This window comes from Mirounga leonina, unplaced genomic scaffold (genome assembly GCF_011800145.1).
Source record: "Mirounga leonina isolate KUSES-001 unplaced genomic scaffold, KU_Mleo_1.0 Mir_82, whole genome shotgun sequence".
NCBI classification, from domain to species: domain Eukaryota; kingdom Metazoa; phylum Chordata; class Mammalia; order Carnivora; family Phocidae; genus Mirounga; species Mirounga leonina.
This window is the reverse complement of record NW_023270825.1, coordinates 12895770-12913399: the sequence shown is the minus strand read 5'-3', so window position 1 is coordinate 12913399 and position 17630 is coordinate 12895770. Positions and strand designations below refer to the sequence as shown.

General features: G+C 45.8%; 1 protein-coding gene across 6 annotated transcripts in view; it reads right to left on the bottom strand.

The window, feature by feature from the left end:
- Positions 1–17630, bottom strand: part of TTC7B (tetratricopeptide repeat domain 7B) — a 249851-nt gene that overhangs the window by 86525 nt on the left and 145696 nt on the right. For all 6 annotated transcript variants that reach the window (XM_034993223.1, XM_034993224.1, XM_034993225.1 and 3 more), the window contains 5 exons: positions 16924–17028; positions 14974–15091; positions 12822–12879; positions 6015–6087; positions 3191–3351 (listed from right to left, as the gene is read on the bottom strand). In XM_034993223.1, the coding sequence (XP_034849114.1) occupies positions 3191–3351; positions 6015–6087; positions 12822–12879; positions 14974–15091; positions 16924–17028 (515 nt within the window). The remainder of the gene's footprint in view (positions 1–3190; positions 3352–6014; positions 6088–12821; positions 12880–14973; positions 15092–16923; positions 17029–17630) is intronic.

Sequence of the window (17630 nt, the reverse complement as noted above, 5' to 3'; positions counted from 1 at the left end):
ATGTAACCAACAAAGGGCCTTGTAACCATAATATATAAAGAACTTTTACAAGTTGGCATGAAAAAGTCAACCCAATTAGCAAAGAGGAAAGACTTCTCCCTGTGCTTCACCGAACAGAAAAGCTGAATGGCCAATATACAGAGACAAAGGTGTTCAACCTCATCATGCCACTTAAACTCAGAACGTGACACCATTAACCAGCAACCACGAGGCCAAAAATAAGTCTGAAACACGGGGGCAGGGGCGGGGTGTTGGTGCGTGCAAGCCCACAGGCTCTTGGGCACTGCCGCTGGGAGTGCAAAGTGGCACGGCCCCTTCGGAACACAGTTTGGAATTATTTGGTAAAACTGAGGAGGCACATATCCTATGACCCAACAATCTCACTCCCAGGTAATACCCAGAGAAGTACGTGCACCTGTGTGTCAGGAGACCCATACGGGAGTATCTACAGCAGCTCTGCTCCTAACAGCTGAAAACTGCAAACAAACCGTATATCCATTTCCAACAGCCTGGAAAAATACACCATGGTATATTTATATAATAAAATACTATGTATCAGTGTAAAGGAATACATTGCTGCTGCGTGCAATAAGGATGAACCTCCGGAACACTGAACCTCCGGAACGTAGTAATGTTCAGCGACAAAAGCAAGCAGCGTAAGGACATAATCAATACAATTCCATTAAAAATTTTTAGATATGCAAAACTAGAAATTTTTATTATTTGGGAGTGCGAACATATATGGTATAGACACACAAGGGAATGCCCCGCCTAGAATTCAGGATGTGGTTAACATCCGGAGATGTTAGAGAGGTAAGGGGATAGGATACACGGGCACAGAGGAAATTCATAGGCAATATTTATCTTCTATTTCTTAAACTAAGAAGTGGGTATATGTGTTAGTCATATTATTATTTTAAATATATTTAATAAGTATCCTTTGGCTTTTGCTCAATATCTAATGACAACAATTTTAAAGGATTCTAAAATATCGTATTTGAGAACACTGGAGAAGTACTAGTCATCCTGATAATATGAATTCCTACCAACTACTGAGTGATTACCATTACAAATGCGGCTGGTCTCTCAAGTATTATCCTCACTGTCACCAGGAAATGATAGAAGTTGGTGTTTAAGTACCTTGAGGGAGCCTAACAGGGACCAATGGGTCTATGATTCTCGGCCTCAGGCTAAGAGGCCAGCTAAATCAATTCTCCATTCAACAGTTGAACTATCCAACGGTTAAACAGGCCTCAGCCCGACTGTGGCAAGGGCCCTCCCCTCCATCTGGCAGGTATGGAGGAAACATCAGCCACGTCCTCAATCTGCGTCTGGCTGATCGGACGCAAGAAACGTGAGGCGCTCCCAGGCTTCCGAGAGTCTACGGTTCTGCAGGAGACAAGCCTGTCACAAACAGATACTACTGCTCAGCATTCGGGACAGGTGCCCACATCATCTTGTTTAGGTTGGTGTTGAAATGTTTTACCCCGGGTTTGGAAAGAAACCATGGGATCCAACAACTACATCTGGCCCCAACTTTTAATAAAGTATTCTTGGGAAGAAGTTTCCCATCACATAGGAAGAAATACAAATATTTAAAAAGCAAACAAGTCATCGGCTGCTCTCAGACCTGCTGCCATATGCTTTGCTTTTTTGAGCTTACAGCTTAACATTAAAATAACAGGCTCGCATTCCTCAAATATCTCTACTGCTGTTCCTTACTTATTCTACTTGAAAAGACTGTCAGCTGCTGTCACTTGGAATCATTACCATATTAGCCACCACTGTTTACTGCTCACTGCGTGGCGTGGCTATTAGTTTAATAAGCCCTCCTCTCGGATGACACCCCGGGCTGTCTACACAGGAGACACATGCTGGAGTCTGACGTCTAATGAAGGCGTTAGGGGTGGGAGGCAGGGAATGCTGCTTTATAAATACTGATGAGAGAAACAGAATTCAGTTGCATCAGGTACTTTACTGATGGGTAAAGGACCGGGCCCTCTGTAAAGTGCTCTGACCGCTTGAAGAGTCCATGGGCTAACCAATTTGGATGAACCCAGTACACTCGTGTGTAACAGAGCAAGTTGAGCCTACGCCAAGTAAAACATGCAGCAAAGCTCTTCAATGCACTCGGCACAAATAGCTGAACCGATAAAAGAAATCTCTAGTCAGAGGTTTCCTGGATGATAATGAGAATTTTCTCGATGGGGAGAAGAGAAGTGCCCTTTTCACTTGAAGACAAAGAAATGTTTGTAATGGAAATGGGTGAACCAATTTTCTAAGGAGAGCTGCTGAAACGCACTGATTAAAAACTGTGAGGTGATGAGGCAGAGAAATAAAGCCAAAGGCGCTGATTTCCCCAAGTGAAGAGAGCTGCTCTGAGCCCCCGCCCACGTGTCCCCCCCCCCACCCCCGGCCACATGCCGCCCCCGCGCCACCGCGGACCCTGCCACTTAGACAATTAGAAGCTGTCAGCCTGCACAGTGTTTACTGTTTCTGGCCGCTGTGTCCTGGTTACCAGGCTACTCCACTGTGAATAAATGGGAACCGAGGCGCCCACACGACAATGTTCTTCTCCCAAAGCCTCCCTGACAGGCCTGGATTCAGGGATTTGGAGGAATGTTGGGAAGATAAGCTGTCATGCCTGTGGCAGCTTATAAGGGCAATTCTTAGGTTAGGTACAGAGATGAACTGATTTATTTAAGGAGTTCTAGTTCCTAGAGAACAAACCAAGGCACAAAGAGGTCAGGTACGTTGGTGGAAGTCGCCTAAAATAGGAAGATGTTTTTCTTCAAATTGACTTTAAGACAACTCATTTAAAAACACCTGTCGTCTCCCTCTGACCAATAATTTGTCAAATCACACTTTGATATGCAGGTATATTTTTTCTCTAATGTACATTTAAAAATGTAAAACTAATCTAATCTAAAATCTAATCTAAAACTAAACTAATCTAAAATCCATCTATAGCATGCACCAAGGGTACACATTGGGAAAGACTCGATAAGGTATTTTTAACTTAATAAGGGTGACCTGACAGGCTATGTTTGTTTCCAAATATCATGCAAAAACAAGAATAAGGGAAGTCTGTACTATTTATCCTCAGGATATCTGTGAAGGACTTAAAGTAGATAGAATGAAGGAAGGGGGGGGAGTAAAAGTGAGTAACTTTCTGAGTAGGAGCACTTACATAAAATTCTCCGGGTATTCACTGAGGGCCATGTCAATGATATTCAGAGCATCGTGGTAATGCTTTTGTGCAGACAGTAAGAGGGCAAGGAGGTGCAGGGAGTTGGCGTCATCACCTTGAAGTTGAAGAGCTTGGCGGACGTACCCCAGAGCCTCTGGGATCTGGTTTAAAACAAAATCAAAAAGAATTTTAAAATGCGTGCGTGTGTGTGTGTGTGTGTGCGTACACACAAAAGAAGCTACCACTTCAATAACTGATTCTCTGTAAATATCAAAAGTCATTTCACCCTGTGCCACATTCAGATCCTAATCTTTGTGACAGCCCCAGGATATTAACCACAGACATGCAAACAGATGTCCTCTCCAAGCGATAGTGAGACTCGCTGATCGATGCAAGGCTCTCTTTCTCTCTGTAAGACTGCCAATACCAAATCTTTTGTTTCTCCCTAAAACACAATGTCTCTTTTCCACAAAACTGATGCACTCTTGATTGTGCCCAAGATAATTCCACTCTCAATGGAGACACATGCAAGTTGCCAGAGGTTCTTAGTGGAATTAAACTGCCTTAGCTGAACTGTTCTCATTTTTTAAGGTATTACCGAACTAAAGTACAGAATAAGTTAACAAAACCTTAAACAGAGCTTTCCAAATGATCAGACACCTGTGAGTCTCTCCGAAGTTCCTTCGTCCCGGACACTCCATTAGACATCAAGGAAATATGCAAACAAACAAAACCCCGCACCTTTCCAAACTACAACCCAAAATAATGCTGTCCAAGAAACAAATTGCAACGCTACATACAAAGCAGATGTATCCAAATTCAAACAGGACCACAGACAACCTTAACCTTTAAAATGCAAGAGCTGTTCAAGACTTTCTTCAAAATCATCCAGGCACCAGGGTTGATAAAATACATACATAATGGATACTTGAACACCCGAGATTCCATGCAGGTTTAACAGTGACCAGGGAGAATTAGAACCTGACACTGGATTTCGAAATAGAGCTCGGAGCATTCTTACACAACCACCCCAGGGACTCCTTCCTGTCCCCAACCCCCAAATCCAGTCCCCACGTTGAATCTCTTTTCAGCTCTCCGGCCTCTTCTCAGCCCTCAGTAACCTCACTCTGTTAGGAAGAAGCCACGACTTCCCAAACCTATTCGTTGTCCTCTCTGAAATCCTATTTTTGATGGATTTAGGTTCTAACTGCCGGTTACAGAGGCTTTCGGCCACTGAGCCACAGCATCAGGGGGGTCACGGCCGGGAGAGGGCTCATCCAGCCCAGCCCTTCCTTTAGAGGGAGGAAGCCGAGTCCCCGGGGGGTGATAAGGCTTGAGCATTTCCATCTAGCTATTGAGTGACTGGGACAAGAGTGGCGCTAGATCTTCTGATTCCCCTCCTGTCCTCTTCTGCTCAAATGGCATTGGCTCTAAAGGTAAGAGGGCCACAGCCCCGGGCCCTTTCCAGCAGGGACACAGTCCCACAGAGTGTGGGCCTTACACTGTGGGCCCACAAAGATGGCGGCTGCACCCATAAGGCCCCATCCACTTATCCTCTCCTCGGGGCAACCACCCACTCTGTGAACGAACGGCACTCAGCCTGTTACAAGGAGGGTGGAAAGGCAGGTATACTCATGGTGTTGATTTGCAGGGGTGATCAGCCCTCCTTAAGGGCTAGCTGACTTGAAGGAATTCCAAGCTAGTTCCTTCACTGAACGAGCATTACCGAATGCCTAACACATGTCGGGCAGTGTTCCAGCTGCCGGGGTAAAGCGATGAGGATGATGGACAAGGACCCCTGCCCTCATGGAACCTAAAGTCTAGGGAGGAAGACAGATCCTGAAAAGGAGAGCTGAGCAGGAGGAAGAAGGGCAGGCCGCCGCAGGAATGAGGCTTCGAGCAGAAGGTGAGAGAAGCTCCTGGGGAGGGGGGGCCAGCGCAGAGCTGTTACAGCAACAGCTCCCCACTGGACCAGCTGTGAGCCCCACCACGCCAGGCCGTAAGGCCTGTACAGAGGATGCATCTTGGTTTCCTCAGGCCCCGGGTCACCACTGGAAGCCACTCCTCCACACCATTCACAGGCCTGCGGGGAGTCAGAGACATGCCTACAGCCCGGGTCTGCCCGGGGAATGGCATGTCTGGGGGGCTGATCTTTGCTTCACCTCCAGTCAGCACTCAGGACTGTGCTGGGGTCACCACCAGCGTCTTGCACCTGGTGGGCAGGCAGGCATGCGGCCAGAACCTCTGAGCAGCTGGGAGGGGACGAGAATGGCAAAGGCAGCTTCTGGAAGCTGCCATTGGGAAGATGGAAGGCCAGCAGAGCTTGCCTCTCCAGCAAGGAGAATGCTGCTGAGTCCCGTATTTGGAGGAGAGATGGTCCCTATCTTCTACATGTTATAAAGGAAGCGGGTACCTCTCGCCCCTGCCTGCTGGCATCTTCCTTATGCCAACCGGGGGCTCATTCCCCACCATGCAGCTCAGCACTGGGCCTGCCAGCAAGGGACAAAGGCTCTTTGGGGACTCCTGGGCTCCGGGCCTTTGCCATGTGCTGCATCCCATGCTGCCCTCTGAACCCTCCAGATCTGTGGGTTTAATCTCCCAAAGCAGAACCTGGGACACCTGTGTCTTCCCAGCAGGAGCTCAAACTGACCAAAACACCGGTGGCCATGCTGGGAGGAGTCACCATGCCCTCAGAAGAGACCCCGGCTCCAGGTCCGTCTCAGGTGAATGAGAGAAGACAAGCTAGTGCCTCACAGGGAGGTGCTGAAGGAACTGCATGGAGACGGAGCGTGCACCAAGTTTAGGGAACATGAGAGAAACTGACCTGTCTGGAGATGGCAAGCTGCAGAGCCAGGTAGAAAGCTGCTTGGTGATCTGTAGGTGACAGGCTGTGGGCCCTGAAAAAGCATTGGCGGCCATTAGTACACGGGAGAGGCCGTTTTACCTCTCCTAGTCAACGAGTATTCACATTTGCAGTTTTACGCCAAAGCGACATATCTGACTACGTAATGTCTCATTTAAACTCTTCTCTTTGGCCCACTAACAGGGATAACGCATGTTCCCTCTTACGACTGTGTGCAGGTATGAAACAGGAGCATGCTCTGTGTCTTCTCTGGCATCTGAAATAGCAGCCCATGATCCTAGGCTCTGAGGAGGAGCCCGAGGTGAAGAATCCACAGGCGCCTCCCCCTGGGCTGAGCAGGAGAGGCCCACGTGTCATGCTGGGACATGGGGAGGTTCCGAGTGTCCTTGGCAAGGCGATGGCTGCTTTGGTTAAGTTTTGGCTTGGCCTTAACGTGACTTCATCCAAATTTCTGGATTTCAGAGAAACCATATGAAAATCAAAGACCTGGCTTTGCTTGTAAAATGAGGTTTTGGTTTTTGATGAACCATGGGAAGAAAAGAAGGGTTCTCGTTCAGTCTTTTGAAGCTTTTACTAAGTTCCATGCCGTTTACTAACGTCGTCTGTGTAACTGGGACATGCAGGGCTCTGCGGCCGGACGCTAGGCTTGTTTTTATTAACTGGCCTCAGACAGTGGATGGGGAGAGGCTGCGCTGGCCTCCTGCTTGATGGCAAACATAGTCGCTCCTGCTTTTATGTGGAAGTCAACTGTATTTCACCAAGAGTAACTCAAAATGTGACTATGTGCGGGACATAATTCTGTCTAAAAATCGGGGAGGAAGAGAAAAACGAACTTTTGCTTTCTTTAAAAGGCACTTTGGGGCAGACTAATTACAAATGGGGGGGCAGACGGTAAACATAAACCCTTCATGCTCTTCTGTCAACACTCGGTGATTAAAGGAGAATCTTCTACCAGCAGAAAACAAATTCGAGATAACAAAGGAAGCCAAATCATTATGGGTTCAACTGCCTCAAACATGCCAACGATGGTTTTCTGTAGTAATAAGGCCTTTTACTGAAACGGTCCGTCCTGCTGTGGAGAAAAAGGCTCAAAAGTCTTCCAGGTATTTGGCATCCAGAAAATACGCCAAGTCCAATAATTAGGGCCTTGTTTAGGCAAATGTGGTAACTCCAGGGTGGGCGTGGAGAAAAAGCGTGGTGGTGGTAGGGGGGGGGGGGGGTCTGTCCTTTTGTTAATCTCAAGAGCAAAGCCCCTAAACTCCCATTCCTGGGGAGTCTTCAGTAGTGACCTTGCCTCAGGACACAGCCTTAGTTTAAGAGGTGGCAACTGAGTAGTTGCCTGTGTTGCCCTTTTAAATGTCTTATTCCTACCGGAGGTCTGCTCTGTGGGCTCCGGTTTTTATTATTTTACAAGTGTTGGTTTTCCATGAATTTGTACTTCAAAGAATTTTTTTTTCGTCGGTGTTTATAAAAAGTGAGATTGGAATGTCATGGTTTCTGTCTCTCCCAATTACTCAGGGAAAATGAATACAAAATTAATTATGAAGAGACTCTGAATTATTTAGCATTATTTATCTTACCTTCTTTCACAATTGATAAAGCCAGGTTTCTACAACCCTCAAAAAAAAAAAATATTCCTCAGAGCTATAATTTTCTCAGCCCAGTTTAGAGTTGTCATAAATGAAGTTAAGTCAAATCATGGCTGCTTCTGCCCAACACCAACCAAGGGAGAAGCCGGCAATGGCCTGGCGAGTTCAGGGAGCAGGTGAAGATAGTCCTGACCAAAGGCCCCACCCTGACCTCATCAAATAATAATTAACTGCTAGCCACAGCACTGACTGTGACAGGAACAAACCAGAAGTGATAGAAATCTCAGCATTTCTGAGGTAGGTCAGGACAAACTCTGAAGAACTGCCAACTGGACTAATAATGGATACCCAACTGTCAAGTTTCTAAGGAGACACAACTTAAACGTACACATTTGAAAACTTTCACTTCAATAATTTGGCTAATGAATTAAACTGACCACTTTAGCCTATGAGAGCAACAAAGAGATAAGGAGAATGCCCAAGAAAGCAAGAAAAAGTGCACAGTGATGAGCTCATGTAGACTCCAGAGAACTTGCTTCACTCAGGCAAAACTGCTTCAGCAGCCATGCTTCCCATGGCAAAGCCATGCCCCCAGAAAACCCGCTCAGCAGAAATCAGCAAGTTGATGCAGGCAAGAGGAAGGACATTAGTGATCTTGAAAACTGCAAGCCTGCTGGACTCTGCACATGGATTTTTTTTTTTTTTTAATGTAGGCTCCACACCCAGCACGGAACCCCACGTGGGACTTGAACTCATGACCCTGGGATCAAGACCTGAGCTGAGATCAAGAGTTGGACGTTTAACCAACTGAGGCACCTAGATGCCCCTCTGCACATGGATTTGAAGCAGGCTCATAAATCCCATTCCCACACAGTGAGCAGCTGGTGAGGCTGCTAAGAGAAACCCAGAGACCCAAAAATGTTACCAAAGGGACACTCACAGAGCACTTCCCTTGTCAAAGCACCTCCATATCCATTAAGTCAATTTCTCTTCCATAAGGAAAGGAAGAAATATTAGACTGCTGACTCACTGATGTTGCCCATCTATCCATCCATCTACCCAAGTCACCCCTCCATCCATCTAACCATCTGTCCACTCATCTGTCATCCATCTATCTACCCTAGTCACCTATCCATCCATCTGCCCATCCATCCATCTATTCATCCATCCACTCATCCATCCATCTGCCCTAGTCACCCATCCATCCATCTATCCATCTACTCATCCATCTATCCATCCACTCATCCATTCATCTATCCATCCATCCATCCACTCATCCACCTATCCATCCACTCATCCATCCGTCCACTTACTCATCTATCCACTCATCCACACCTCTTTATCCACTCATCCATCCATCCACGTATCCATCCACCCATCCACCTATCCATCCACCCATCCATCCATCCACTTACCCATCTATCCACTCATCCACACCTCTTTATCCACTCATGCAACCATCCATCCATCCACCCAACGACCTATCCATCCATCCACCACTCATCCATCCATCCACCCTAGTCATCCATCCATCCATCTATCCATCTACTCATCCATCTATCCATCCACTCATCCATTCATCCATCCACTCATCCATTCATCTATCCATCCATCCATCCACTCATCCACCTATCCATCCATCCATCCATCCATCCATCTATCCACTCATCCACCTATACATCCACTCATCTACCTATCCATCCATTCATCCATCCGTCCACTTACTCATCTATCCACTCATCCACACCTCTTTATCCACTCATCCATTCATCCATCCATCCACGTATCCATCCACCCATCCACGTATCCATCCACCCATCCATCCATACCTCTTTACCCACTCATGCAACCATCCATCCATCCACCCAACCACCTATCCATCCATCCACCACTCATCAATCCATCCACCCCAGTCACCCATTCCCCCACCCATCCATCCAACCATCCAAATTATACAGTACATACTGTGAAGCCAGCACCTGTTCTAGCCACTCGGGAAGGCTGGAGATGAATAATACAAGTGTCCTTCCTTCAGGAGCTCCTCCCTACCCCACAGAGGGGGAGACCCAAAGTGATCATTACAGCGCAGTGGGAGCATGCCCTGAGAGAGGTATGCCAGGCTGTTACTGAAAAGCATGGATGGGCCTCCCAAAGCACTCAGCTAAAACTCAGAATGCACTGAGGTCACCCCAGTGCTTCCCTAGACTCTGGTTCCAATATCCTCTAGAGCTGAAACAAGAATATAGAGAAGGCTGGCCAATTTGAACCTGGTCCATAAGACACATACCTTGTAACAATAATAACTACAGTTTATAAAGCATCTACTATTAAACATCCTGTCTAAGAGCATCCAGCAAAAGAGGTAAAGCCAGAAGTGAAATCCAGAGGCCTGGTCTCCCTACCATATCACCCTGCTATCTTGTTTAGTCAGTTTTTGAGGTCCCTTTAGCCCTGATTCTAGTGGGCATGAGATCAGTGTGTTATTAAGAAAAAAAAAAATACAAACCTGATGAAAGCTATTACTCAGGAGCCTCCCCTTAGTTACACACATAGGATGACCAACTTGTCCCAGTTTGCCTAGGATTGTCCTGGTTTTAGCATGGAAAGTCCCACATTCTGGGAAACTGCCCAGTTCCTGGCAAACCGGGATGGTTGGTCACTCTATGCCCACAAAACACACCATGCTAACTTAAACTCAAGCTCAGTAGAGGAGAGAAAAAAAGAGTGAGATTGGACACCTGTGTCCACTTTGTATGGCAAACGAATGACACCATGTCACCTCGTCCTTGTGGAGGAGCCCGGATTTCTGCACATGGGGGGTCAAGTTGCTGAAACATGCTCTCGACTCTTTTCAGGCTTGCTTTTCTCTGGAGGATGTGAGAGCCCTTAGAAGTAGCCACTCAGATCAGTTGTGCATCTTCAGAAAGCTCTGAAGACAGCACTGTTTTTCTTCATGATACTTCTGTACCAAGCAAATGAGTTGGTTCAGTTGCTTGGGCTGAGTGTATGAGTCAGCAAACAGCTGAGGGTCTCAGGATTAAGATGTAGTCATGCAACTGGGATGTCTTCAAAAATTGCCTCTTCGAATCCACTAGAGAGCAAATCTTTCTGAGTTCTGACTCTGGTTATAATTAAGAGTCAATTTTCATGTGCTATAACTATAACCCCATCCCTTTCCTTTTTTAAAGTAGGCTCCATGCCCAATGTGGGGCTCTGAGATCAAGAGTCACATGCTCCACAGACTGAGCCAGCCAGGAGCCCCAACCTCATCTTTTTTGAGTTACACTGCTTTCTCTTTAAACAAAAAATTGTCAAACAATAGTAGACTTAATAGGAGAACTGTGGGGAGAAGATTTACAATACACAGCAAATAAGTACTTCTCAGCCAAGGGGTTTTTAAATACCCACTTACATTTAAGAAGTAATACAAATCATTGTTATTTACTTCAAATCATTCCCTTATAGATTTAAGTCTACAATGTACTACAATAGTTCCAGTTAATGAATGTACTCGAAACAAAATAATTTTATTCCTTTGAAAAATATTATTTATTTCACACAAATACTAATTTAGGCTAGCCTTCCCCAAGATAATCGTGTAGGTTAGCAGGATTTTATTACTCTTTATTCCCATGAACTAATATTTAAAAAAAAAAAATCTCTCTGAATTGAAACCTAAGTAAAAAAAGGAACAGAAAGGAATTTCAGGCCAATGGAATGGCTGTTATATAACATGAAGTTACGAATTCTGGCAGCTCAAGGCAGACCACCACCATGGCTGTTTTTAGAGAGCTGGTAAGATGTGCTGATTTAAGGAAAGTGAAACAGATGTGATGACCGCTTTCGGAGGCATCCATGTGTGGGTTTGACAAACTAGGACTAGAGGACATAAAACTCCAAATCATTTGAAATGGAAATGCTTCCACACTCCATGCTGAAGAACATTAACAAAAGCTTAGCACAGAGAGAGGAGGTCTGTTGGCTGATGTCAACTGGTACTTTGTGCCATTAGCTGGTCCGGGACTGGCAAAGTGAAGAAGCCATCAGCAAGCCTGCTAGGAAACAAAACGAAACGAGACAAGAGTCCCCCAGTCACTGAAGCCAAGTGATAATGATTTCATGAAAAAAGGGATGTGTGCACGGTGATAAATCTGCAGGCAACCCCAGGTGCCTTTTCGAAGGAAAGGAATTGAATGAAGTTTATTAGGTATTGAGAGGTCCTCATGAAATTTTTAGGTAAGTAACTAAGTTTTAATACAATTCCAAGAAGTCAATGTGACTCAAATGTATTCAAGGTGGCAGGATCAATACCAATTCAAGATTTGACATCATGGGGCTATGCTTTCAGGCAATGATTCGTTGGGGTGCTTTATTATACCTGCAGTGAGAAACAAAATTAGAGCGGTGTGGTATAGTAGGGACAAGGAAAGCTGAGTGGGAGTCAGGAGACCATGATTCTATCTTGACTTCAATAGCTTGGCGACTCTGGCAACTCTTTTACCCTCCTGTGCATCTCGGTCCCTTACCTGCAGAAGACGCACTGCTTGTTCCATCTGCATTAATTGGCATGAGGATCAGGCTCGAGAAGGGATAGGAAAGAGCTCTCAAGCACTCTCTAATTATAAGGCATTCTCCGAATTTCATGAAATCATAATGATGGAGACAATCACAAGGTTTATGGAGCGCGGCGAGGGTGCAGGGTCCCGAGACTTGCTGGCCTGCCATTAACCAGTATTTTAGAAACCAGTAACATAGCATTTCGGAAACTGTCCTAAAGTCTGGCTTTTTTCATTTCGTCATATAAAAATCTGCAGCATGACATGTAAAAAAAAAAAAAAAAAAGGCTAGAAAAGAATGATCTCTCTTCTAGAGAATGACAATCGCTTTTAATAAAAGGAGTCACCTCCCTAGACATCCAGAGTATCCATCTTCTTAGAGCTGAAATCATTTTATTAGGAATGACAACACGTGCCCAAATGGATAAACAGAGTAAGAGTGCAGATTACACGGCAACAAGTCAGGCAGCAAGTTTTGACACTGTATGTTCAGTGGGCAAGATGAAAGACTCCCAGGGGGAAAACACTGTTTACATAATCTTTATAAATATCTCTTCTTTTTATACTTATCATACTTTGGTGTCATTATGCACAGCCGAGTGAAAAGATGAACTCCCACTCACCTCTGAAATGCAAGAAGCGCCTTTCTCTGTAGGACCTCCTGCATCCCTCGCAAAGAAGCTAAGAAAAGGGTTCAGTTAGTCAGTGGCATGGAAGATCAGGGAGTTTTTGACAAATACAAAGCTCATCATAAAACCTATACATTCAACTGGACCAAAAGCAACATGTTTCTGGTGCCTGCGTGCCCAGTCTTCTCCAAGCACTGGGCAATGAAGCCCAGGCCAACCCCGGACACGCATACTCAGTGGGCGCCACGGTGGAGCCATGCCGGGGGGAGAGTAGGAGTTGGCCGGGCACCATGATGCCCAAGGCATTGGGGCCTGCTGTCAGAAGACCAGTTGGGAACTCCAGAGAGGAGCACATCTGCTCTCTCAAGTGCAGGCATGTGGCTTCTGGGTGAGGACTGCCTCTACTGGGTGGTACAGAAGAGATTCCAGCACCAACAGTGATGACTACAGACGGCCTTCAGAGTTCCTTCTGGCACTGAGCAGCTAGGATACTGGGCCAAGGGAACTAGCTTGATGCCATAAAAGGCCCATTTAGGTCACACTGGACAATGGCCAGGACCTTTAATACCTTGATGTAAACACAAGGGAGAGACCAGGCAAACCCTCAACACTGATACTAGAAAATCAGCTGAAAAGTGTGAGGCCATCTTGCTGTGAGCCCACATGTCCCCTGTAGAGAACATGTGAGAAATGGTGCCCTTCGGGTCTGTCGGGGGACTACAAAGGTACTTTTTACTGGGGCAAGAGCAAAAGTCCTGGAAGAACTGCTTGCGGGTGGAACTGGAGAGGCCCTATCGAACATCCCCATTGGGCCATCCCACTGGGAAAGGAGGAAGGCCGTCCCAGACACAGATGTGGCTGTAACCACAGTGAACTCAGAACAACAGTGACTAAGCTAGAGGGGACCTCAGGTGACCCAACTAAACCATGAATGCAAGAGGAGGATCAACAAGGTCAAGCGACTGTCCCAAAGCTACAGGGCTCATGAGGGGTAGGATCCGAACTAGGAATCTGTATGGATAAATTATATGGCATTACACTCACACTTCGCTGAAAGTCTACTATAGTTAAAACAAGGTGCTGGGGCGTGTAGCTTATCAGATGTGCATGAAAAATTAGCCAAAAAAGCCGTTATTGAAAATGAATTGATATGCGAAACTTCTCTAAGGTCTCTGCTATTTTACAGCAGAGGAAAGAAGGCTTCGGGGTAATTTGTAAAATAAACTATAGCAAAACTATAAAAAAAGAAAAAGAAAGTGAATACTATAAAAGTCAGCAGAGTGTTTGCTCTTCAGGGGGCCTGTGATGGAGAGGAGGCCCATGAAAAGTTCCCCAGGGGGCTGGCAAGGTTCTACCTCCTGAGCAGGGTGGTGATTACACAGATTAATAATTAATAATTCATTAATTATACGCTGGTTTTTGAAAAAATTTTTTTACATTTCTATTATATTTAACAATAAAATGTTAAAGAAATATTAAGAGTTCAGGAAAATAATTTATTAATTTATACTTCCTGCAAATATAATTGAAAACTTCATTAAGGATACAAACATAATTAAGATTTTTAAAAAATAGCCAGAGTCCCCAAGTTCTATGTACATCCAAAATGCACACGACCGCATGGGTGTTTGGTAAGCTGCCACACTGCATGTGTATATATCTGTGAATTAAAATGTACCGATAGAGAAGGGGCATCCTAAGCAATCAAGGGAAGCTTCCTGGAGGAGGCTGGCCCTAAACTCTTCCACATTCCTGTGCCTAAAATACAACATCTCCTCTCATAGGGACAGCCCAGCCAAGTGCTGGGGCGGACGCAGGTGCAGGCTGGGTTAGGGGAACCATCTCTCAAGGCCCTGCTCACCTTCACCTCCCAGCAGGTGCCCTGCGCCTGTCAGCTGGGCACTCTCTGCACCACCAGCACAATGCACCGGGCACCCAGGACCTTCATCCCTGCTCTCCGATTCTCCAACCAGTCCGAGCAAAAAGGGCAGCAGCAGCAGGTTCCCACGTGATGGCACACCCGGGTGACCCAACGTACGTGGCCTCCTGCGACAGTCCTCTGTGGGGACTGTGGGAACCCTGCAGTGCAGACTTAGGCAGCCCAGCCCTGTGGTTCCCAGATCCCAGGGGGTGGGTCCTCTCTCACCGTCAGTGGCCTGCAGACTGTACGTGAGCCCCAGAGCTAAGTAGCCTTTGGCCTTGAACTCTGACGTTTTCTCTCCCGCATCCACGACTGTTTTGGCAAACTTCTCAGCCTCTTCCAACTGAAAAACCAGACAAGTTAAAAACAACAACGACCTGCAGAATTTCTAACATGAGTTCCCATAAGCATCTGTTGCCAAAAACAGATTTCTGATGAGTCACTGTGAAAATCACTCCCAAATCTTCCGACTCCACTGCGGTGATTCTGTTTTCTTTATTTGAGCCTCTCCAACAGTCCTCAGGGTTCCCACCTTGCCTTTTTTCTTTAACGTTTTCCCTACTGCTTTTTTACCTTCTTTTCCAAAGTCATTCTCATTCTTGGTGTGGGGGGGAGTTCTGTCTTTTTCATCTTTATTTTTTACTAATTGGCTGTGTAATTAGGCTGTGTTAGGTATTCACTGAATTTTATATATATACATATATATGTATATATATAAAATAAACTCCTTGAAACTTTTTTGTGTCTGGGTCCTCCCTTTTTTTTTTTTTTTAATAACAAAAAGAATACATTTAGGTTTGGATTCTCTTTCCTACAAGCTGTTCAGAACTCCCGTTTATTTATTTTACAACGCACAGCACAGGGACCTCGCATCAGCAGATTCCAATGAGAAAATGTGCACCTGTAAACTACACCCACAATAAGACCTTTGGCACAATTCATTAGAAGCCAAAATAATAAGATTCGTTCCTTCAAAATATGGCCAATGTTGAGGTCCCTGAAGCTGGGTGAGAGTACCTGGGAGTTCATTATACTCTTTACTTTTGAGGAGTTTGGAAATTTTAATAATAAAAACGTAAAAAAGAAAAGATTTGTTAGACTCATCTTAAAAAAAAAAAAAAAGGAGCGGTTTATTTTTGGCCTTAGAGATCTATGTGACAGTCATGAACAATGCCGTAGCTGGAAGGGGCGTGACAGAGTCATGGCTGGGAACTGGCATTTTCAAAGCTGCAGGGTCTGGCCTGCTCCCCTGCCCAAGGCTGGAGCCTGCCTGCATTGTTCCCTCGCTGGTGGCACCGAATGGTCGCATCCTGCATGGACCACACGACACCTTCACAGCTGTGAGTTTCAGGTGAGAGCCTGCTCTTTCAAAATGTCTTTTTCCTTCCATATTTCCCCCAGTCAAATTTAGCAGAAGTAGAACACTTTCTCAACAAGGCTTACTTTTGTCCTGCTGGGTGAGGATAAATGGAAAAAAACAGGCAGCAAGGACCGTCATGGTGAAGACCCTTAGCAAGGCACTGTGGTCTTTTGAGCAAATTCTTCTTATAATTAATCTTGATAGGAAGTTAAAGAAAAGAAATTAAAACTGGATCGTATGTGGTAATTATCCGTACCACCACCTTGTAGATTAGTCTGGGGTTTCCTATTTTCCACTCAAATGGTATATTTTTGAGGTACCAGAACTGTTACAAACCAGACTAGTCCCCAATTCAAACCTGGACAAGAATATCTGAAGAGGAAAGTCTATATGAAGGAAGAGGAATGAGCACAGTTGGTTTACACATGAGCTGAAGTAGAGGGTGACTCTTTGTTTGCTTTACAGAAAAACTCAGCTCTGCTAAGAGTGAATCATTCAGTGACATAAACCTTTTTAGTCCCACACCCCCTGCACATACAGCAAGACTTACATGAGTATGAATTCCAATTCTATTTTATCAATTCAACTTCTGAAGCATTTCCCATGAAAAAGAAACACCTGGAGTGTCCCGGGAACATGATTCCCCTCAGTCCTAGGATGGGTGGGTGAGGCCTGAGGGAGCCTGGGGGCCCGGGCTCTGAAGAGCCTTGTTTTTGTGTAGCTGATGGATTGCTACTCTCTCTTTTCTCTCAGTGCCTTGAGGTGGAAGAGGCTGGCAGTCCTGCCTGCGAGCACAGGGCCCCAGCCCTACTCACCCAGTGAAGAGAGCCCATGCACAGCTTCGCGGCGAGGAGCGGGATGGTGGCGTCGTCGGGCTTCAGACGGATGCACTCTTTCAGCACCTTCACAGCCCGTGCAGACTTGGCAAAAGGAGATTATTTCTGTGAAACTCAGAAGTTTTTGACGGAACCAAACACTAGGGCCTTCCCTCAGGGGTTCTGGTTAGGAAACCTGTTAATGCGGTTTTTCAACCTGGAGGCCTGAGGATGGCGACAACCAGAGCATGGGGCTCTTGAGTGACTGGGGAGTAACCTGTGGTTAGAACAAGCAGAGGTGCTTCCCTGGAATCACCCTCATTTTCTTCCTTACTTGTGTAGCCGTTATAAAATTAAGAAAAAAAAAAAAAAAAGACAGTGAAGGCTTATTGCGTTATTATGAAAAATAAACTATATAATTTTAGAGCACACTATCCTAAATTTCTGCCTCCACTTGGCCCAAAAAATCCCCTATCTCAGACTTACTAAGGCACTAAGTGGCCCGAGTTAACAAGAAGAACAATGGCTCCTTCCTTTATTGTGCGTGTACTGCGTGGGGGTGCTGTCCATGCATCGTATGGGTGTTACCTCGTTTACCCAGAACGGCTCAATGAGGGAGGTGCCGTGATGCCTCCACTTTGCCCAGGAGGACCTGGAGGTACTAAGTGACCTGGCCTGGGTCAAGGCCTCAACCCCAGCAGCTGGAC